Below are 22,907 nucleotides of genomic sequence, written 5' to 3'. Positions count from 1 at the left end.
AAAAATCCAATCTGGATTGCATTTGCTAGCGATTTGAACCAGAACAAAGCCTTAAAAAAATCCAGCGGGACTTTTGTTATGGATCCAAACTGGTTTAATTGTCTGGAGATCAGATTCTGTAGCACTGGTCATGTTCTTACCACCAGGCAAAATTAGGGAGCCTTTTTTAAACTGATACCAATACAGGTACTCAATTATGAAATAGTCACACATACTGATATTAAGGAAAACTCTTAAGTCATAAAATTTTCCGCCAAATACAACAATGACAGATAATATATAATAAAGAAATATAGATGTAGCAGTATTCCTTAAAATTGTATGGAATATATGACAATTTGTCATTCTTCTAACGTCTACTTTGTGGTTCCTATTAGTAAAACGGCCACAAGAGAGCAACCGATACTGGTATCGACCTCTGCTACAAGTACCGATACCTTGAATAAGGCTGGTATTGGCAAGGATACGATACCTAGTATCGGTACGCGCCCATCCCTCATAAAAATATTTATACCAAGTACTATTTCTGAGATATTTCTGAGATTTCTGTGCCTTACCTTACTTGAATCAATGTGCCTGTGGCTTTAGTTATATTTGTAATACTTAACTCCAAACATACAGTTGCAATTAACCACAGTAAGTCAGACGTGTAGCATTACTTGTGTGTTTTGACGTTTAGGCAGTGCTTTGGGGATGGTCTGAACTGGGCCGGCTGTGCTGTCATTGTTCTGTTGGGACAGCAACGTCGTTTTGATCTCTTTGACTTCTGCTACCACCTGCTCAAAGTCCAAAGACAAGATGGCAAGGATGAGATAATCAAAAATGTGGTGGGTATACTATAACTGTTTCCGAAATGAACACATATATTCAGTGTTGAATGTTCATCCCATTCTTGAATAACTGCAATTCATATATTCTCTATTGTCTTTCTCACAGCCACTAAAGAAGATGGCAGACCGCATCAGGAAGTACCAGATTCTTAATAATGAAATCTTTGCTATCCTAAACAAGTACATGAAGGCTGTGGAGACAGACAGTTCCACTGTGGAGCATGTTCGCTGTTTCCAGCCTCCTATACACCAATCCCTGGCTACCACTTGTTGAAAACCAACATAAGCATAAAGCATACAATGGCACACACATTCCTCGCAGATGTGATGGATTTTTTTGCCAATCTCTGGTCTCCTTCAATTTGGAGTTACTTGAATTTCTCCTCACATTGGCTAAAGGAAATTAAAAGATGAATCATCTCAAACTGAGAATGCTTGCAGTAGTGGAAACTGCGAGACCAGAGGTGGAGGTATATCTTCACATCTTATTTTATTTTAACATACACATGACTCATGCATGCCCTTTCTTATTCTTTCAACTGCATACTAGAATGGATTACGTAAGCATATGACAAAACAGTACTTCAGGTCTGTGAATCTGTGAGTCACAGAATAAGGTAAATATGATTTTTTGCTGATTACTCTGATGCTAATCACTCAAGTTGACAAAATAAATCTGAGCAACAAAACCAGCTGCACTACTTACTACAGATGCTATGGGCTCACATCTGCTGACCAGAATATCTTTTTCTCATTGATGTAATCATCTGGTATGCCTAGACAGAGTTTTCTTTCTATACATTTACTCCATACGTTTACGTAATTTCTTCAATGATTTGCTGACTTTAAAGGGAATGATGTGCTCTGGCTGGTTTCATTTGCTTTTAAGGATTTCACCACCTCCTAACCCCTCTGTTTATCACGATACATTTTTTTAATTCAACGCAAGTTTCAATGTAAATTTTACAGTCGAATTAAGTAAAGTGTTGGGTGTCGTAATTGTTCTTGTTTTACTATGAATAATTTTATTTACACATCCTTGGTATACTTGTCTGCTACTGACTGGAAAACTAACTTCTTTTTCGTTCTTTTGCCTGTCGAACAATTTTTATATACTGTTCATGAATACACTGATGGTATTCCTTATTTAGAAAGAAAAAACAATGATGGGTGAACATGTTTTGCTTTTTTCCGGCGTTTTAAACAACAAAAACCTCTCAGTGTATGATGACAGTGCTGTACTAGATAAACCAGTTTGGAGTGTGTGTGGCTCACGCTGGTTAGGTAGATGTATGAAATGAAGCAAACATGATACAAAAAGTTACATAGAATAATTTACGCATTTCTTGAATATAGTCGGTAATGATTATTGTTGGACATTTTTACTTTAGCTTTAGCAGTGCTATCAAGATAAGCTAAATTAGCCCTATTTTTTCACAGGAATCACAAATTACTTATTCAGCAGTAACCCCTTCCTTGTGAACTTTTTCTGAATAATTTTTAATTAAGAAATGTTGTTTTGTAACTCTATCTTTTTATTATATTTATTCAACTTTGATTAGTTGTTAATTTGCAGGTTTATCTAGTAAAAAAGGCACAAATGTATCATTGCGAAACCTTAGCATGAAAGTGTAATTTATTGTCATCAATGGCTCCATTTGTGACATGAGGCTTTGTTTAAGTAATTGTACCAGTGACCATGTTTTGAAGTCAAGTATTAAAAATGGAGAAAAGATTATCAAATGTACAACAGTGGTCCTGCATAGGATTAGAAATTATGTTGTATTTCCATGAAATAAAACATTCTTAATTGAAAATTAGTGTCATGCTTGAGTATCTTACCGTATTTTCCGGACTATAAGGCGCACCGGACTATAAGGCGCACCTTCAATGAATGGCCCGTTTTAAAACTTTGTCCTTATATAAGGCGCACCGGACTATAAGGCGCTCCATTAATGCATCATGTCAGATTTTTAATCCAAATCAAATCATTCTCCATTTTATCTTTTTTATTTCAATTTCAGATTCAAGATTCAAGAGTTTTTATTCGGCATGTTTGAGCGTGCCAAACAAGGAATTTGACTTCGGTAAATCACAGCCTCTGTTCAACAATGATCAGTCGCAACAAATTACTTTATACCGTATTTTCCGCACTATAAAGCGCACCAGATTATAAGGCGCACCTTCAATGAATGGCCCATTTTAAAACTTTGTCCATATATAAGGCGCACCGGATTATAAGGCGCACCTTCAATGAATGGCCCATTTTAAAACTTTGTCCATATATAACAGCGGTGGCCAACCCGCGGCTCGCGAGCCGTATGCGGCTCTTTGCCGGGTTTCATGCGGCTCTTTTACGTTCGCTTCGGGGGGTGTTAATGGGACGTCAATCGCTGCGCGTTCGCTTCGCTTCGGGGGGGGGGCGGGGTGTTAATGGTACGTCAAACGCTGCGCGTTCGCTTCGCTTGGGGGGGGGGCGGTAATGGGACGTCAAACGCTGCGTGTTCGCTTCGGGGGGGGGGTTGTGGCTCTTTGCGGTACACAGTAAAAAAATGTGGCTCTTAGTCTCTGACTGGTTGGCCACCCCTGATATATAAGATATATACATTTGGCGCGCGGGCCGGACTTTGGACACGCCTGCTGTAGTGGCTCAATGTTGATCCATATATAAGGCGCACCTGATTATAAGGCGCACCGTCGGCTTTCTAGAATATTGGAGGTTTTTAGGTGCGCCTTATAGTGCGAAAAATACGGTAATCACAAAATAATGATCCATAGTATTTTTGAGTCATGATTCATAGTCTTCAGCGGGCCACTTATGATTGATTTCATGACAATTTAGGAATTTGGTCCATATATAAGGCGCACCGGATTATGGGATTTTGAGAAAATTTTAGGTTTTTAGGTGCGCCTTATAGTCCGGAAAATACGGTAGTTTGAATTGGGCATTGTGTTTCCGACTCTGCCATTGTGTATCTGGAATGATCAGTTTCAAACTTTCCTTTAATCTTGGCTCACCATAATTAAAGAGATCATGTTTTGCATTTTTAAGGGAATTATTACCCAGGACGAATTACAAATATAATTATAAACATTATAATTATAATCCATAATTATAACATCCATCCATCATCCATACCGCTTGTCTCCATTATCTGTACTGCTTGTCTCCACGGACAATTATATTATCCATACATCCATACATCCATACATCCATACCGCTTGTCCCCACGGGGGTCGGTGGCATGCTGGAGGCCATCCCAGCAGTCCATTGGGCAGCAGGGTTAGCAGGGACACCCTGAACTGGTTGCCAGCCAATCGCCAGGGACACAAAGACGAACAACAATCCGTACTCACACTCACACCTATGGGCAGTTTGGAGTACTCAATCAGCCTACCATGCATGTTTTAGGAGGGTGCCGGTTTGATTGCACCTCCGACCCTCCCTGTGTGGGGTTTGCATGTTCTCCCCGTGCCCGCGTGGGTTTTCTCCGGGCACTCCGGTTTCCTCCCACATCCCAAAAACATGCTTGGTAGGCCGATTGAGCACTTCAAATTGCCCCTAGATGTGAGTGCGGATGGTTGTTCGTCTCTGTGTGCCCTCCGATTGGCTGGCAACCGGTTCAGGATGTTCCCCGCCGACTGCCTGATGACTGCTGGGATAGGCTCCAGCACGCCCGCGACCCCCGTGGGGACAAGCGGTATAGAAAATGGATGGATGGATGGATGATATATTGTATTACATTACATTATATTATATTATATTATATTATATTATATTATATTATATTATATTATATTATACTGTATAACTAGCTGTGTGGTGTTTTAGATGGCCAGAGTTTAGTGGTTGCTGTCATCGCTCTGCACGAGGTAAAGAACTGGAGAACATTCATTTGAATGTCTGACGCCATAGCTTGCGGACGTCCTGAGACACTTAACATTCATTGGCCCAACACCCGGAAATGCGTACATGACGTAAATTTGAAATTTCAGCGCTGAAACGTCGCTAACTGTTTACTGCTGGCATTGTGAGCTGCGCTAAACATTTGGACCACGACTTCGTGAAACAATCCAAATCTTTAGATTCGTAATGTCTTTCCCGAGAGCTCCTTTGAAAAGGTTCAACGAAGCTGTTGGTAAGTAAAATCAAGCAGCGTGTTTGAAATCGGTCAAAGCTAGTATATTACTTTACAATGCGGATTTGCAGCAACATAATGCACGCAGGATTGTAGAGACGTGACAACGGACGGAGTCGTCTAACCGCCCCAGAAGTGCTTAAAGCTAGTTGCAACATTTATATATTCGCGATACCACATAATTTTGACATATTTGGAAAAATATGTCACGTACCGAACCTTTAGTGTGTTTGTGTGTGTGCGTGTGTGCGCGCGCGTGTGTTTGTTTGGGGGGGTATTTGGTTGATTCTAGGGTCAGGTTTAGGGGTGCTAAGTCCCCGGCAAGGCGAGATAAATTTAACCGTTTTGTATATTTTTTTACAATTACACTGCAGCCAGCTGCATGTTATCTCACAACGACTATAGTTTATACAAGTGCATGTTTCTGTATTTTGTAAGTTATTTAAAATTTCTTTTAGGGTGGTGGGTGTGGAAAATGACCTCCAGATTAGGAATGACTTGTATAAAATAAGCACAATTACACTAAATGTACAGCTGTATTAATACCACAGAAATGCTGTGGACTATGAACATATACTTTTACCCAAGGTTGCGCCCCAGCGCCAGGCATCTATGACATCAAACCTGAAGAACCGAAAGGACCTGCATCCTTTGAAAAATCAGATCGCTTCAAACATGCTAAGGCCGGTTAGTAACAAGTTACTCTGACAGGCACATAACTGCAACAACATTCCTGTAACATGGTTGTTTTCTTCAGCTGGGTGTTCAGTGCCTCCTTCGTCACCCTCGAGAATTCTACTGATGTCTCCAGTCAGAAGAACAGTATCTGTTGATGGAATGGTAAATTACAGTTGCGTTTAGAATATAGTAAATTATATAGGATGGATTGATTTGAGTCCATCTAACTTATTTGGCGTTTTGGATATGTCTTACAGGTCGGGGCGTCAAGTACAAAAAAGAGAGAACATTCCTTGGAAATGAAACAGCGTCGATTATTGGAGAAAGAGGTGCACTTTGAAATAGATAAATATATTTCTGCAATGCAATATCACACAGAGCTGCCAACTGTTACGGATTGTCCATAATTTACGTTATGGTCACAACATTGATTATTACACATATTAAAAGCTGGTCGCTTTAAAGTTGATGTAACGCAGTTCTGCTTATTCATTAGCAGTAGAAGCTACTAAGTCCAACCTTAGCCAAAAGGTAGAATCTTGAGTCGGGCCCAGCCAAATCTGGCTGATTATTCTTTTGGTATCTCATAAAACGGAATTGTCTGAGTGGTGCAGAATGTTCTTGCGTTGTTTTTTCACCAACACTGACTGTGGAAGTGATGCGTTGTGGCCTCCGGATGGACACTTCAGTGACACGTCTCTCTAATTTTTTTTCTCATTTTCTCTTTCTCGTGTGTGCCTGAAAACACGTGCTTCGTTTGTCCAGCTTCTGTTTACGTTGCATTGTGAAGGGTTTAAAGTTGTTTCACCTGCACAATAACCTACTGCCAATTTGCAGAAACAAGTGCAATACCAGAGGTATTTCTAAACTCATTTATAAATTGATTTATTTTTATTTTAGTTTAATAATTTACTAAAGGTTTAAGCCTTTAGTCACTTATTTGTTTTCATATTTTTCCCCTAAATTTCCATCTGTTTAAAAATTACCCAAATACTAAATGGCAAAATATTGTAACAGTCAATTGTCATTTCTTTAATTCATATATTTGTGTGGAAGTGACAAAAAAAATGTTTTTTTCTTTTTTTTTTTTTTTAAATGAATCTGTAAAATAAAATCATATCTCAATTCTCAACGAGCCAATACAGCAGTCGCAACACTCGCAAAAGTTTAAAAAATTCACACTTCATAGCCATAATATTACGTCCAATAATGCTCATTTACACACTGTGTGCTGACGACACTGCACCGGGTGATGGACCGCTTCGTATCACATGACAATGTTGAGTGACACTAAAATGTATGAGTCTGGTGGCTGTAGTATGTGCATTGTGCATTTTTTGAATGCCACTCCCAAGTTGATGTCTTAAAAATGTTGTGGTTGACTTATTCTTCAAAGCAATAATATTAATTTGTATTTTACTTACATACACACACAATGGCCTGCTAATATCTTCTTGACAGAATTTTGAAAATATGAAAATTCAGATAATACTGCAATAAGTGAGTCCCTCAATTATGTTCTTGACAAAAGGCTAAAAATATGGAAATTCAGACAAATTGCCCTGGAAGTAAATTCAATAGGGTGGCAGCTACCAGAATTCAGTCACTGCAATTAAAATAATAGAAAAAGAAGGCTATTCTGCAACTCTCAGGAGCTGAGATTTTTTTTGCAGTTGTAGTAATATTGATATCCTTGCAGATCCGCTCACTGGTCCAGCAGAGAGGAGAGCAAGATCGAAGGTTGTTCTCCCTTGAGGAGGATTTAAAAAAGGTGGAGGCCAAACTGTTGGCGGCAATCAGGGAAAAGACCGGTCTCACCGCTAACATCACCACCCTTGAAAGACAGAGAGCAGAACTAAAGAAAGTCAATGACTTTTTAAAAAACAAGGTTTGTTCTGCCTCAAACTTTTCTGTTTAATATGTAATGAAATGATTTTTAAATTAAACTGTCACACCAACAGTACATAATAGGTTATGTTTTAGAGCTCGTTTGCGCCGCTTTAACAGTGAGTATGTTTCCTCCCAGGTTTCAGCTGACACAACGAAAAAGCGGATCAATTCACTTACAATGGAGTTGATGGAAGCCAGGAACAGATTGGACAGCAAAAATAAGGTTACCCACTCCCCTCATTACAACAGTTTACATTACCAGTCGTATTACAATAAAACAACAAACTGTTAGATCAAATGTTCAGATGTATATCGACTTTTTCTGAGTGCAGGAGCTAAGTGTTCTACAGCTCAGCTCTGATGGTCAACTCAAGGTGTCAGAAACCGATCTCAGAGCTAGCAAGGACACTGTCAAAGCTTTAACAGAGAGGAATAATGACTTGGGTAAGGACGATAAGCAGCAGATCACCTTGTTCTCCTCCTTTATGTTAATGTTTGGTTTGTCTTCCACAGAGGACCTCCATGAAGTGTTGAAAACCCAAAATGAGGAGTTTGCACAACAGAATGGCAGGTTACATGGTCAGTTAATCCCTAATATAGGCTACAGGCAAGACATTTGTTTTGAAGCCCATGTACATTTGACACACTTCATAAGATACTTTAAAGTGTACCTCCGAAGATCCCACATTGAGGTATTAATGGGGAAAGGGAGCAATATTATCAAATTTGATACATGTCTGGTGTTCCCATGTTTGTGTCTAGTCTTGTAGGTGTCAAAATAATCCCCCTGTTTACTGTGTAATGCTCAGTGCGATGTTAGGAACAAATGACGTCAAGTCATTGACAAGGCTGCCCCTTTCACCCGCCACTCGCTATTGAGTGATACGGCATGTCGTTTGCCTATAGAAGGAAATCTGGCCTTTGCTTCGGCTTTGCAATGGCATTTTAAGTTTGAGCAGAATAAAATGAATCTGGTATTACAAGTCCTTAAAGGACATTGCAATTTTCAGAAGCACAGGATCAACATAAGATAGGCTGTGTCTGCAATGTGCCCAAAATGTGGTGTAGAGTAGGAAATACCTAAACTACCGGACATTCTGGAACAACACTTCGGGAACTAATTTCTCATAATCAAGTCTGTTGTTGAGAAAATGAATATTAAATCGCTGGCCTCTTGATGCAAGCTGAAAGGCTCGCTGAGTACGAGCAGAGATAACTCAATTGCAGTGCTTTATCCCATTGGGCCTTCAAATGGCCTGAGTCATGTACCCAAATGGTTCGCGTTCAGCCCACAAAGTAGGTGGCTGAAGAGCCAGGAACCACTGCCTTCATAATAGCATCTTAAAATAGACATAGGACTCAGGTCGTTTTTACATTAGATTGTTAAATGAAATCTTTCAAAACTGAGCGTTACTATAGTGTGAATGCATTTTTAAATCAAGCTGTTATAATGGATCACATTTGATTGACTAACTTCTTCTTTCCCCCTTCCTTGCAATATGGTATTTTCCTAGCTGAGATTAGGGAACTCCAAGAGGAAATCAAGGTTGTGCAAGGATATCTGGATGTATCAAATGATCAGATTCAGGTGGGTATGAAACAGAAAAGTCGTTCACGGATGCGTCTTGGGCATTATTTAAAAGATTCATTTTCGTAGGATCTCCAATTAAAGCTTAAAGAGACAACACAGCAGGGCAACGTCTTTAACTCAGAGCTGCAGAACATGAAGTAAGTAAATGTGTAAGAGTTCCCTAAAAGGGTGTCAAATTTCGGTCAAAGAAAAGATCACAAATCATGGTTGCATGTTCTGCAGACACCTTGAGCAGGAGCTCGAACAGTGCAGAGCAAAGCTTGAAAGCACAGAAGTTGCGCTGAGGCAAAAAGAGGAGGATCTGCTGAAATGTGAGCTTGAGATGCAGGCCTCTCAGGAGGCTTTATCAGAAGTGGAGAGGATGTTGATGAGCCAAACGTTAGAGCTTAAGGAGTCCCAAAAGTCACTGAGTGACTTGGAGACGCAATTGAAGCTCCTCAATCAAGACGTTCAGGACTCTCAAGCCACAGTTGGTCAGCAGGAGGCTGAACTGATATTGCTGCGGGAGGTGCTCCAGAGAACAGAGAGGAAGATGAGTGAAGATGTGGCACATCTTGAAAATAAGTGTTTGCTTTTGGCAGAGGAGAAAAGTATGCTCACCCACTGATATCAGTAAAAACAACCGTAACAAATTCATCAAAAAGGTTGTTGTTTTTAGACACATTTCAAGATGAGGGCTTCAGGAGACTGGAGGAGTTGACCACAGAGCTCCAACTGCTGAAGGACACTAACCGAGATGAGGAAGAGAAAAAGATTCAGCTCCAGCACGAGCATGCTTCTCTCACTGAGGAACTGACAAAAGAAAGGGTCATTCACTTTATTTACTTGCAAGGAATTTCCTTTCCCTTTTTAAAAGATCTTCCCTGTCATACTGATGTAATGAAAGCATTTCATCAAGGTCATTCTTTTTTTTTTTCGTTTCCCGCCCTCAGGCTCTGGTAGACTGTCTGACTGTGCTGCTTGAGCAAGAGAGGCAGGAGTCAGAGGAGTGCCGAAATAAGCTGAATGAGGAGTTGGAGGAGGTGCTGGGAGAGCTGGCTCTCATGGAGGAACAGGCACAAAGACGAGGTGAAGCAAGGGAACAGAGCCAGGAGGAAGTGAATGCGAATGAGAAAGAACTGAGGGAACACTTTGAGCGGTGAGTTAACATCAAATCTGAATATACGGTCAAAGAACATATAGCGGTACCTTGACTTTAGGTCGTTTGGTGGCTCTTTGATTTCTGAGTTGTGAGCTAAAATTTGAAATATGAGCGAGATTCTGCACTCACATTGATGCTGCCATGGGGACATTTGACATTTAGAAAATGCCCAACTTGCATGGGCTTATAAGACACCAAACAATCAGACAGCACCAGGACAAAACACATTTAACCGATTTCAAGAGAGTGAAAACGAGACGTCGGCTGAGAATCAAAGATAGAAGATATCTAGAAAACCGAGATGAAACATTCTTCATAAGTAAACCTTTCCTTGATCTATAGGTACATTTTTAGTTTGGGTTTTAACCATAACCCCATAAGGAAGATGCTTATGTTTTTAATAGAATTAATGTCACCGGTGCAACGCAGTCCAAATGTATAGCTTATCAACTTCAAAACTTGAAAGCTTTTTTGAACCAAGGAGTGGTAGAACCAATAGACCATAAAATATAAACATGAACAATTGTCAGTATAGTTGTAAATAAAAATGTTTTTTATCTTTATCTTTCATTATAGGTAGTTCATTTTGACTTGGTCATTTAGTCAATTGCTTGAATGCTTAAGACGTGTGGGCAACCCTGATGTACACACTTCAAACATTTCAAGTAGTCCCTGTCAAGCAATCATTTATTTGTTCCAAATCAGACAAGCAATAAACAGGCAAGCGACCTGACAATCAGGTTTTCTCGGAAGTACGTTTGAAGTACTCAGAGGATAAGAATTAGTGACTTGAAAACAATATATAGATTATTTGATCTTTTACTTTATTTGGTGATTACAACATCTTTTTTCAAACACAATTCCAATAACTCGCAGAGAAGGATGAAATCAACGCAAAGAAAACAACAAAATGGGTTTAAAATGTCAAGACAATGTGACAATTTTGTCCAACCACCCAGTCAACAAAGACCAACAGAGTACTGCGTAGCCAGCCTGAGGGCTTGCATTGACCTTTCACATACAAAATTGCTGAATGTATAATAATAATAAACACAGATTTTGGACAGGTGACCATGGTATAACTGTATTAATTCCCTGTGCCATTCCTCAATTATCAAGGATTAAGGCACTTTGCTGAGGCAACCGCCCGGCACTGTGCACCGACTTTACGCCTCCATGCTGACCATTAATCCCTGATAATTGTTCACCTCGTTGGGCATTTATCCTGACATATTTTTATTAATTGGCAGCATAATGGCCTAGAAAAATAGAATGAAATGTTTGTTTACTCAATTGTCACTAACTATCCATCCATCTGTTTTCCAAACTACTTTATCCTCACAGGAATAAATGACAAATCTATAAATTAGGATCTGGACAATTTAGAACAACTAAAAGCATCCTGGCTATCTTTCAAGGCGGCTCGCAGAATATGTTTTATGACAATGTAGACAGAGACTACCAAATGAAAGCTTAGACTGTTATTTCATCACCAAAAGTTTGTTTGTTGTGACAATTTCTTTGCTCATTTGCATGATGCTTGCTACGATCAGATTTCCAAAGATCAGCCATGTTCATGAGCTTCCAAATAACATGATACATGGTGGTCCCAATGCTGCCATCTGCTGGTCACGGTATTTTTAACTTGTACTATTGTCAATTATACTACTATTAGACTATTCTCCGCCCGTTCCGATTGAGTACATTTTTACACCGATTAGATGAGATGCAGGGTACGATTCCGGCGTCGGCCTTCCTGCGTGGAGTTTGCATCTTCTCCTTGTGCCTGCCTGGGTTTCCTCAGGGTACTCCGGTTTTCTCCCACATTCCAAAAACATCCGTGCTAGGTGAATTGAGCACTCTAAATTGTCCTTAGGTGTGATTGAGTGTGAATGGTTGTCTATGTGTTCCCTGTGATTCGTTGACAACCAGTTCAGGGTGTCCCCGATGACTGCTGGGATAAGCTCCAGCACGCCAGCGACCCTTGTGGGGATAAAGGATTATAGAAAATGGATGGATGGAATATTTGTCTTAAAACGGCCAAATTACATGTTATGATGTCTAACGTCAGGAAACTAAAATTTTCAACTCAACGTGGGTTTAAATTCTTGAAATTCAGCATATTTGACATTCACCACCGCCGACACTGCTGCTTCAAGCTGAGCAGCACATCTGTTAGGCAGGATAAATAACAACATTAGTGTCCCACAGCCTGGCCCATCCTTTCTATCTCCCAATTTCCTTAATGAAGACAAATGATCAGGAAATATTCTTGACACGGTGTAGCTGTGCACACCCTGCAAAGCAATATGATCCAGAACCGAATGAGTGTTTTCATCATTGATGGAATTATTAGTATAGCTAAGTTAAAATACCTATTATTAGTTATGAAAACATAAAGGCAACCTATTCATTAGCATGTAATTTGTTTAGTTTCATTAGGGCTGAGAACTATGGCTGAAACCAAGCAGTTTCAACACTTAAATAATCATAGTCTATCCTCTGAGCAGTGACCTGACATTGTTGAAAGAGGAACATTCGGAATTACAAGAGGCCCACTCAAGCACGTTGAAGAGAATGGGAGAGATGTCTACAGAGCTGGAATGGTGAGTTGTCAAATCCGTCTTGCTATGAACATTCCATTGCAATGTTTGTTCAAAGAGCTTACGGGTATGTTGTATGCTGAAGCACCAAAGATGCCCTGAGGAGCGCAGAGGAAAGCTATCAAAAATTGGGGGAGAAGATGGAAAGAGTGACCCAACAGATGAAAGAGGAGATGGACAAAGTGATTCAACAAAAAGATGAGGAGCACCAACTAAGACAGAAGAATTCAGGGTTTGCCTCTTAATTGCATCTGTTAAAAATAATTTGAGCCTTTCCTTTTTTTTTTTAAATTAATTTCACTCTCTTATCTTAATTTAGAGATTTGCAGGAGGTGCAAGCTCGTCTCGCTCAAAAAGTTCAGGAGATGCAGGCCTTGGAGGCCAGCCATGCTGTGAGAATTTCTCAGTTAGAGCAGGAGCTTCAGCAACAGGCAGAAAGCAAGGAAAAAGCATTGAGGCAAGTTGAAGAGCAGAAAGGACAGCATCTTGCTGAGCTTCACTATCAAGAACAAATGGCTAAGAAACAGCTTGAGGAAGTTTGCAGGGAAAAGGTGAACGTAATGGAACAATTGCTACAAGAAAAAGAGGAAAAAGCTAAATACCAAACGGAGCTTGAGGCAAAAAGGATGACACTGGAGGCTGGAATTAAAGACCACCAACAGTTTAGGTCAGAGGTTTTCAGGCTACAGACTGAGCTCAATAGACTAGACGAAGAAAGAAGTCGACTTTTCTCTCAAGTTGAACTCTCAGAACAGTCATTAATGGAGGCAGATACAGAGAAGAGGCGGCTTCAAGCTCGCTTGAATGAAATTCAGCTCGAGTGTGTGAACCTTCAGGCGCAAACGGCCCTCACAGAGGAGAAGGTGGAGGTTTTGCAGTGTAAAATGGGAGACCAACAACAAGAGTGGCACGCTCTGCAGCACCAAGTCCAGATGCTGACTCAGGAGAAGGTCACACTGCAGTGGGAGATGGACGAGCAGCAACAGAAACTCCAAAAACAAATAATTGAAGCAGAAAGGTGAACTTTTTTTTTCTTTAAGCCAGGGGTGTCAAACTCATTTTTTTCGCGGGCCGCATTGTAGTCATAGCTTCTTTCAGTGGGGCATTATGACTGTCAACCCAAATAAATGTATGAGCACCTCATATTATATACAGTAAAAGCTACAAAACAAACTGACAAATAACTCGTTTTCAAATCAGACGAGTAAAAACTGGTCAAATATTAAAAAGAAAAGATATTATTAAAAGTGAATAAAATTTGCAATTCTAGTAATGACACACGAATTTGGTGCACAATTTGTCTTCGTGGGCCACATAAAATGATGTGGCGGGCTGTATCTGGCCCCCGGGCCTTGAGTTTGACACCTGTGCTTTAAGGGATGAATACATTTATTTACACCTTGCAAATATCCTTTTTCTTCTCTTTCAAAGTTCTACAAGTCCTGAGACAGAACACTGGAGATCACAGTATGAGGAGCTGTTTGCTAAGGTTAAACCCTTCGAGGTCAGTCTCTTCCAAACAGTTGAAACAAACACTAAATATTACAGGTGCAACAATTACCGTATTTTCCGCCCTAAAAGGCGCACCGGATTATAAGGCGCACCTTCAATGAACGGCCCATTTTAAAACTTTGTCCATATATAAGGCGCACCGTATTATAAGGCGCATAAAATAGAAGCTATACTGCAACAAACTGAGGTTGACTAGGGTTGCGGTATGCATCCACTAGCCAATAACCCACGAGCCCTCTGTAAACAATCGCGTTTCTCAAACGATCTCCTATAAAATGATCGGAACTGACTAAAGTTCGATCTAACGCATTGGTACTACTTACCTATGTTTCCCTTCCACATCGATCCGTAGATTTACTCGAAACATTAACAGAGCAGCCTATTTTGACATGAAATAGCCTGGTACGTATAGCAGCTATCGTTAGAGCATTACCCATCCGCAAAGTCCCACGAGCCTCAGCTCGCAATCTCCCATGAGCCTCGGCAAAGTGTAAACAATCACGTTTCTCAAACGATCTCCTATAAAATGATCGTAACTGACTAAAGTTCGATCTAACGCATTGGTACTACTTACCTATGTTTCCCTTCCATAGCGATCCGTAGATTTACTCGAAACATTAACAGAGCAGCCTATTTTGACATGAAATAGCCTGGTACGTATAGCAGCTATCGTTATAGCATTAGCCATCCGCAAAGTCCCACGAGCCTCAGCTCGCAATCTCCCATGAGCCTCAGCAAAGTGTAAACAATCGCGTTTCTCAAACGATCTCCTATAAAATGATCGGAACTGACTAAAGTTCGATCTAACACATTGGTACTGCTTACCTATGTTTCCCTTCCATATCAATCCGTAAATTTACTCGAAACATTAACGGAGCAGCCTATTTTGAAATGAAATAGCCTCGCGGGTACAACAGCTATTCGGTGACGCCCCCTGACTACAGTTACCGTAATGTTGGGAAGCGATGCGACCTTGTAATTTACTAGTCGTACTAAAACGTACTGAAACATTTTGGCAGAGCACTGTGTACAACCAGTATGGATCAACAAATTCATCACTTGATCCATATATAAGGCGCACTGGACTATAAGGCGCACTGTCGGCTTTTGAGAAAATGTTAGGTTTTTAGGTGCGCCTTTTAGGGCGGAAAATACGGTAATCGATTTGTCAACAACTAACTGAATTAAACAATAATGATAATTGATAATCAATTAATCGTTGATATACCGTTTATTTAAAATTGTCCAAACCATTTAAATTTCACCTTGTCATTTTCCAAACTTTGTCATCCTCCATGCAAGCAAACTGATTAGTACATAGACGCCGTTCGCCGCCAGTCAGTCCACGCCGTTTCATCTGCTTTGACACACACAGGCACGCCTGCCACCTGATTCCGTTTGCCTGATCCGCTTGCGTAATGAGATGCCTCCACGATGCGAGCACGCTGACTGGTTCGGCAGTCACTTCGCGCACCTGCTCTGTTGGCATCCAGCCTCCCTTTTCCTCTTTTCGCGTTCCCTAAATAGTCCATGTTGCACATGGTTGTCCTGCCTCGTGTGTGACAGGCTGGCTGCCGCGCTTGTCGCGCTTGTCGGCAGTAACGCACGTTGCTCAGGCATGCCCCGCGCTATCAGCGTGTATTTAAACGCCATTCTCCCATCACATAAACCCGCGAAGTAGCGCATTGGCAAAAGGTGAAGTGCGAGGTGGCAAGGGATCACTGTATACTCAGTATAGGGTGATAGGCGGGATAGGGGCTGTGGCACTTAAGACAGATTGTATTATAGTTGTAATGTGAAAATGGAGCAAAATTAATTGATAAAATGATGCTAATACACTCCCAGAAAATTAGACACTTGATTTCATTAAATATTCTTATTTTGTGGCACCTCCAGGAGCAGTTGAATTACTTTGCTGCTGAACGAGATGCACTCATCAATGAAAATGGAGCAAACCAGGAAGAAATAAACAAGCTTGCAGATGCTTACGCTCGTCTGCTGGGTCACCAGAATCAGAAGCAGAAGATTAAACATGTGATGCAGCTAAAGGATGAGAATTTTAACCTGAAACAGGTAATGCAACTGGGAAGTTGAATTCCAACAACACTTAGACTGCGGTTGGCTTTTGTTCCAGTCAGGGTGCACTACTGCACAATTGATGAAACTATTGCAGGATATTATGAATACACTCAATGTTGCAATGGCGTCAAAATCGATGTACCAGTGTAGAATATTCAGAGATCCACCGTTCCCAGTTCTCAAATGTTTTACATCAAGTCTCACCTAAAAAAAACTCTCAAAGTACCACCATCATGACCAACATTAATACTGTTGCATGCCATGCCCAAGTGTTCCTCAAAAACAAAACAGAAACCTTTATTGCAATTTTTTTTAATGTACCGTAATTTTCGGACTATAAGTCGCGGTTTTTTTCATAGTTTGGGTGGGGGGGCGACTTATACTCAGGAGCGACTTATATACATATATATGTTTTTTTTCACTTTTTTGGGCATTTTATGGCTGGTGCGACTTATACTCCGGTGCGACTTATAGTCCGAAAATTACGGTAATATAGTTGCATTCTATTTTGCACTGTTTGAACATTACCATGTTACTTAAGGCAGGGTGAAGAATTGTACATAATTGCATAAAACAAAGTGTAAATATTTTTTCTTTAATACAAACACTTCTGAAGAATGACATGCAAGTGCTTAAAAGTTCAACACAGTGGTACACAAAAAATAGTTTTTCTTTTCTGACCTATCTATTTAGAAATAATAATCGAGCCATTCATTATTAAAAGGAAGGTGACCCAAGGATGGTTAATTTTTCACTAGCCCAGTTTCTGTATTTTTTGTTAGAAAATGAAAACAAGTTAGCATTTTCTATTTTATTCATTCATGTTGCAGAAATGATGAAACAATTAATGCCTTTAAAAACCAATTAATGCCCCCCCCCCACACACACACACACGTCTTGGTTGATGACGAAAAGAAGCGATCACAATTTCCCCATTGGAAATCATTGTAAAGACTATCGCTTAAATTCTACAAAAACAGCTATCAATTGGCACCAAAGATTGCATGGGCACCGAATTGTGAGGCGGACATGCTAACCGTGCCGCGGCGAGTGAGAACTTAAAAAAAGAAAATACAAGAAGAGAAACCTGGAACTGTGCAGCTGAAGTGCTCTTAAATCAGCCACGTAGAGACTAATCCTTGTGATATGTTGAAATAGTCCTACGTAGAGATATTTTGGTGCCTATTGGTAGCTTTGTACATTTTGATCGTCTGTACAATGATTTCCAATGGGGAAATTGTGATCTCTTACTTTCGTGACGTAGTCAGGCTGATGTGTCAAATCAAGCAGACTCTGCCCAAAAGGTTGGCATCAGTAAGTGTATTGTTGTGCTCCAAAATACCGTTAAATCTCTTTAGTTTTTTTTTTCTTTTCAGGGGTAAATTGTAGTTCTGACATAAATTTTTAATACATTTCTATCACACAAGTGCCAATATTTGTCTCGCTTTACCCTCCCTTTGAGGAAATACTGAGTGTGCCGCAAAGTACCTTTCAAGACAGTGGAATTTGACCGTAGTTGGTCTTCATGCAATGACTTGAAAGACAAAAACCCATCTGAAGTTTTACCTTGCTCTTGCCTTTTCTCTCAATTGCTGTGGGCGTCTCTTTGTAGGAGGTGCTGAAGCTCCGCTCCCAGTTGAGCCGTCAGAAGAGTAATCCAAATCACCTCAAATCCAAACCCCCGGCTCGTGGCATGTTTGATCCGAGTAAAGCGTTCCAACATAATAAGGAGAACAGGTACACTGAGACTGCAACACCTCTGAAAGAAGGTGAGCAGCCCATGTATTGTCTTGTACTACTTTTACTACAATTATTAACCATAAAGTAATATATAATTAATATATAATTCTAAATTAAAACTAAAATATGATTATTGACAGTTTTTTTAATCTGAATGTTTCTCTTGCAGAAAATCACACAGCAAAGAGATTCAACTAGATGACATCGTCGATAATTGAGCTTTGTGTGCGTGCGTGCGTGCGTGCGTGCGCGCGTGCGTACGTTGAGGTTTAAAAATCTTTTTTTGGTATGCTTCTCCACTGTTTTGATAGCATTACAGTTCTATAATCTTTACTACACAGGGATCGGGATAGAGGACTTCTATTTCTCAAAGAAATGCTCAAGAAGTGTATTTAGAATGATTAACAAATGGTTATTTTACTAACAATCAAAAGTCTAATGAGCTTTGTTATATTTTTATTCATGTAGATGAGATAGTTTAGTCTAGGGTATTGGGGTGCAACAATTTCTCTTGTAAATAAAGTCACCTTTCAACACTTCTGAATGTGGCTCATTCAACGTGTTTAAAAAGTTTTGGCCATGTCTGCCCAGCAGAGGGCAGTGTAGTAATGCAGTCATATTTTGAAATGGTGATGGAAACCCACGTTTCTGGAACATGCTGTAATATCCTAACAAGTCACATCTTGGCAAAGAGGAGCCTCGGGTTATGGGTCATGAAGCTTTATTTCCTGTCGTTCAAACACAGCCAGTACATCACCTAACATGGACGTCAGGACCTTTTTTCCACAAGGGGTTCTATCTGTATGAGGAGTCAGCGGGTCAGTCGCAGTAGCCTTCCAGGTGGTAAATGCTGCATGGCTTATGACAGCATTGCTCCACGATGCCTCTCTTCACCTTGGAATCATTGCCTCCAGATAATTTCCTCCACAGCTGCTGTTCTTGTCTGGCCTTTTTAGACAGGAACCCTTAGAGATGAAGAAAGTTGCTATAAACGAGTCAAGTATGTCTGCTGTGCCTGTGTGAAACGCAACTTCTTCATACATTTGGACTCATCACACTTTGATGGAGCCTTAATAGCCTGGTTAAGTAATCAGATCACTTTGAGAGAGTGATTTGGGGGATATGGTAGCGCTCCAATAAAGTCTATCAAAGCTGTCACATCTAAACTTGAAAACATCACAGTATTGTTTGAGGTGCTGTTTGTTTTGTGAATAAGTTAATGAGGATGTTTGGTTGACACTGTTGAATTGAGATAGGATAGGCGTGCTTTGCACACGAATGCTGATCGGGGGGGGGGGGCATTTTGAAGTGGTTCGTAAATGATGAGGTTCAAGTATCAGTAAAAAAGGCACTACTGCTGAGTATTGCTGTGTAAGCAGCGACGGCTGGTCAATAGAGGGTGCTATGGTGCAGTCCTACCACTCAGCTGAGTCACTCTGAATAAGAAAAGTTAAAAGTATAAATATGAATGTCTATATTTAGATTGAAAATAAGATGCATAATTAGTCAAATTGGTTTGGTTATTGTCTCATGCAACTTGTGGTTTTGGCTAAAAGATGTTTTCTCCATTGACTTGTTAAATGACATCACAGTTGCCATGGCCAATGTGATGTCATTTTCAGTGGACCGCAGGGGACCAAATGGCCCTCCCCAGAGATAGATGAAAACGGGTGCATTTTTATGCTTCACTCATATTCCACAAACACAATATTAGTCATGGCACATGAAAGATTTAACATTCAAAATAAAATGCTTGCTTGGTAAACAAATGATATAATTGAATGTGGTGTACATTTGTCATGGATGAGTGGTAGACTGAAGATGCAAACCCTCTAAGGATTCTCTCCTAACCACCAGATATCAAAGTAAACAATCCACACTTTTTGTTAACACCTCCACAAAAGATGAAGAACGTTTCCACCAATGATTTTGCATGGCCTTACTGAGCAAGTGTTCCAGTTCCCTCTTGTGAAGTCGTTTTGGATTGTGGAAAAAGCCCCTCTCTCCACATACGAAATAAAGAGCGTCCACAAGATGGGAGCCACAGAGGTGCTGGGTTGGTACAGGGCCAGCCAGTGGAACAGAAAGTACGAGCAGAAACAGGATGGACAAAACCCATGATGACTTGGCCATAGAATGGTGACCTGATGAAAAAAGCACTACTTATGATGATTCTGCATATTTATAGTCTATTAGATAACCCAGCATTTCCACTTGACTGTTCACTTACACATTACAATGGATACGCATTTTAGAAAAATAAAACATCAAGAGGAAATGAAAATAAGCCTAGTTTGTTCTTTTCACACTACACCTAGCACAGTGCAGCACACCGACTCACACATTCATTGTTTGTGTGCTACAACAGGGCAGCTGTGTGTTGCAGCGCACAGGGTGAGTGCCGCAAAAACGACAATTCGTATTTGCTTTGGTTAGGTCAGCACATGTATGCTATTAGGACTTGTCATCATGCCAATGGTACACAGAGTCCATTGCTGAGAGTGCAAGTTTTAAATTTCACTTTTGTTTGGGGAGTTTGTGTCAGTTTAAAGAGTAATAGCCAAATAAAAATAGACACATAATTAATTTGCCAGTAGACTATAGCTGCCTGTGACGACTATCAATCTGAAAAAACATTGAGTAATTAAAGCACAGGAATTCTTAAGTACAACTAAAATAAATGCACTAAAATCATATCAAGCTGCAAGCAGCAATGTTGTCAAAGATGATGATGATGTCAGGGCCATCAATGAGACGAAAGCAAAGCATGTTCTGATAAATTCGCTGCAATATGCAAACCTTACTTCTAGAGAGCACAATACATGAGTGAAGTTGGTTCTTAGAGAGGCACAGTTTTAACTTCTGTTTTCAAAATACAGAAGACTGAATCAGTGGCAAGTGCATCAAAAGCTCTCTGGCTTCAGCCTTGAGGGGCCTATGTTAGTTCATTCATGTGTCCACGCTAATACTTCCACTACTGTGAGTGCCTCAGTAAAATGCTACGTTAATATTATGTAGATAGAATGAATATATGCCTGTGTGTACTCCCGCCATGCAGCGCTCTCAAGTAGTAAAAGTAAAAGGAAGTAAAAACAAAAAGTCGGCCGAATGACGGCTCGGATGTCTCTTAAACTGACTGGATTGCCCGGTTGCTCTGTTAACCAGAAATGTAGGGCCACAATGCTGCTGCCAGGCTTCTAACAAGGTTTGTTAATTAAAAGAAGAAGAACAAAATTTCCACACAGGACTTCAGTTCCAACCAGCTTGTACCTCCTCTCTGGCTCTGGAAATGTTGCTGGTCACTGAGCATGTCCAACATGCTTAGCATTCTAACCATCCTGGTATGAACCTTTCAGACAGGTCAACCAGTTCAGGATTAACGGCTCTCATCAGAGTGAATATAGTGAGACCATAATAAATAAAGGAAAACACCTGTGTTGGTGTAATAATTGTAGATTCCGTCAGTGTATCCTCAAGGTCAACCCCTACCTTAGTGCTTGGCTGATCTTCCTGTTGGTGCAGAATTGTTATTAGTGTCATTAATTAAATCACATTTGTGATTAATATTCAGGTTTGAAGTTCAGCTTCTGTTTCAAGGTGAAAACATATTGTGCAGTCATTTGGAAACTACACAGAGCCTTTGTGGAGGTCTTATAATGTACTGCAGATTATTGGCTAGAAAATGAATCATTTTAACAGTAATCTTTAACAATGCACCAGCGCCAGGCGTTACGACATTGGCAATGAGCTCTATCTGGCCCGACGCTCATCCATCCCTGCTGGCAGGATGCCAGGCTCTTGGCAGGGTGGACTGGCTGAATAATAGATCTGCCTGTGCTACTTATTACTTTCATCCTGATTATTATACATGTACATTTTCAAAGTTGAGATCTTGAGGGAATACAGAGAAACATGCTTACCTTTGTTTGAGGCCTCAGTGCAGTGGAGCAGCTGGTAGTTGCAGATGATAATGGGAGCAGACCTATTGGGTTAGTCAGGTACAGAGAACATCTCCACTTGGCAACATTTCCAAGACATAGAGCAAAGTAGTAGCACCTGTCATTTGTCAAGTTGGCTTGACACTCTCCTCCTCTTATTAACATCGTGACCTGTGGATATGCTTATCTGCTCTTGAGTGCCACTAAGTCATTGACTCAGTATGGCCATACAGCAGAGTTCAGATGAAGTTGAACAGTGAGAAAGCCTCGATGGCAGAGTTCACTCGGTAACGGATAAACACCATATGTCACGTTCTGATCACGTTGGGGAATAGATTAAAGGATTTCCTGGCTGGCACGAGTGGTAAAGATAAAGTGTGGTTGTGCATAAGAAAAAAAAGTTCATTTCTTGTATGTAAGCAGCATCCCCTTTGGCACAAATATGTTCGATATATACATTCATATTTAGATGCATACGTTGGTTGGGAGGGTTACTTTAAATGTATTCCAATACAGTTACTCTCACATTATCAATACAACAGCATCAATATCATGTCTGTGCAATTGTGCGCGTAATGACAAATGTGACAATTTAATGTCATGTTTATCACAGTTTGACGAGACTAGTTTCACAACCTAATAAAAAGAAAAATGTTTTATTGCTTCTTCGTCTTTTTAACATTTGACTCGCTGTGAACTCAAATTTCTCTCTATACATTTGAAGACACCCAACAGGAATAAATCAAGTGACCTATATTTACTGTAG

The 22,907-nt window shown here is 40.3% G+C and overlaps 3 protein-coding genes across 3 annotated transcripts in view; 2 read left to right on the top strand and 1 right to left on the bottom strand.

Annotated features, from left to right (window-relative positions):
- cyfip2 (cytoplasmic FMR1 interacting protein 2) overlaps window positions 1-2,640 on the top strand; it is a 28,286-nt gene extending 25,646 nt beyond the window's left edge. Inside the window, exons 29-30 of the mRNA XM_037261578.1 lie at window positions 680-827; window positions 937-2,640. Of these exons, the coding sequence (XP_037117473.1) occupies window positions 680-827; window positions 937-1,104 (316 nt within the window). The 3' untranslated portion in view covers window positions 1,105-2,640. The remainder of the gene's footprint in view (window positions 1-679; window positions 828-936) is intronic.
- A 2,169-nt stretch (window positions 2,641-4,809) lies between these two features.
- Window positions 4,810-18,743, top strand: hmmr (hyaluronan-mediated motility receptor (RHAMM)). Its single transcript, XM_037261582.1, has 20 exons — window positions 4,810-4,969; window positions 5,558-5,656; window positions 5,727-5,809; window positions 5,905-5,976; window positions 7,347-7,535; window positions 7,674-7,760; window positions 7,870-7,981; window positions 8,051-8,116; window positions 9,052-9,125; window positions 9,195-9,265; window positions 9,351-9,718; window positions 9,787-9,935; window positions 10,061-10,266; window positions 12,780-12,875; window positions 12,958-13,104; window positions 13,192-13,890; window positions 14,304-14,376; window positions 16,281-16,457; window positions 18,076-18,232; window positions 18,373-18,743. Exons 1-20 carry the CDS (start codon window positions 4,924-4,926, stop codon window positions 18,399-18,401), a joined length of 3,000 nt encoding a protein of 999 aa, XP_037117477.1. The 5' UTR covers window positions 4,810-4,923; the 3' UTR covers window positions 18,402-18,743.
- Window positions 18,744-18,879: 136 nt separating this feature from the next.
- Window positions 18,880-20,344, bottom strand: LOC119128806 (insulin-like). The gene is made up of 2 exons (XM_037261583.1): window positions 20,147-20,344; window positions 18,880-19,168 (listed from the first exon to the last, which is right to left on the bottom strand). The coding sequence occupies exons 1-2, from the start codon at window positions 20,334-20,336 to the stop codon at window positions 19,023-19,025; spliced, it is 336 nt and encodes a 111-aa protein (XP_037117478.1). The 5' UTR covers window positions 20,337-20,344; the 3' UTR covers window positions 18,880-19,022.
- Between the last annotated feature and the right edge of the window lie 2,563 nt (window positions 20,345-22,907).

Source organism: Syngnathus acus, chromosome 10 (genome assembly GCF_901709675.1).
Source record: "Syngnathus acus chromosome 10, fSynAcu1.2, whole genome shotgun sequence".
In the NCBI taxonomy this organism is placed as follows: domain Eukaryota; kingdom Metazoa; phylum Chordata; class Actinopteri; order Syngnathiformes; family Syngnathidae; genus Syngnathus; species Syngnathus acus.
This window is presented reverse-complemented; position numbering and strand designations above follow the sequence as displayed.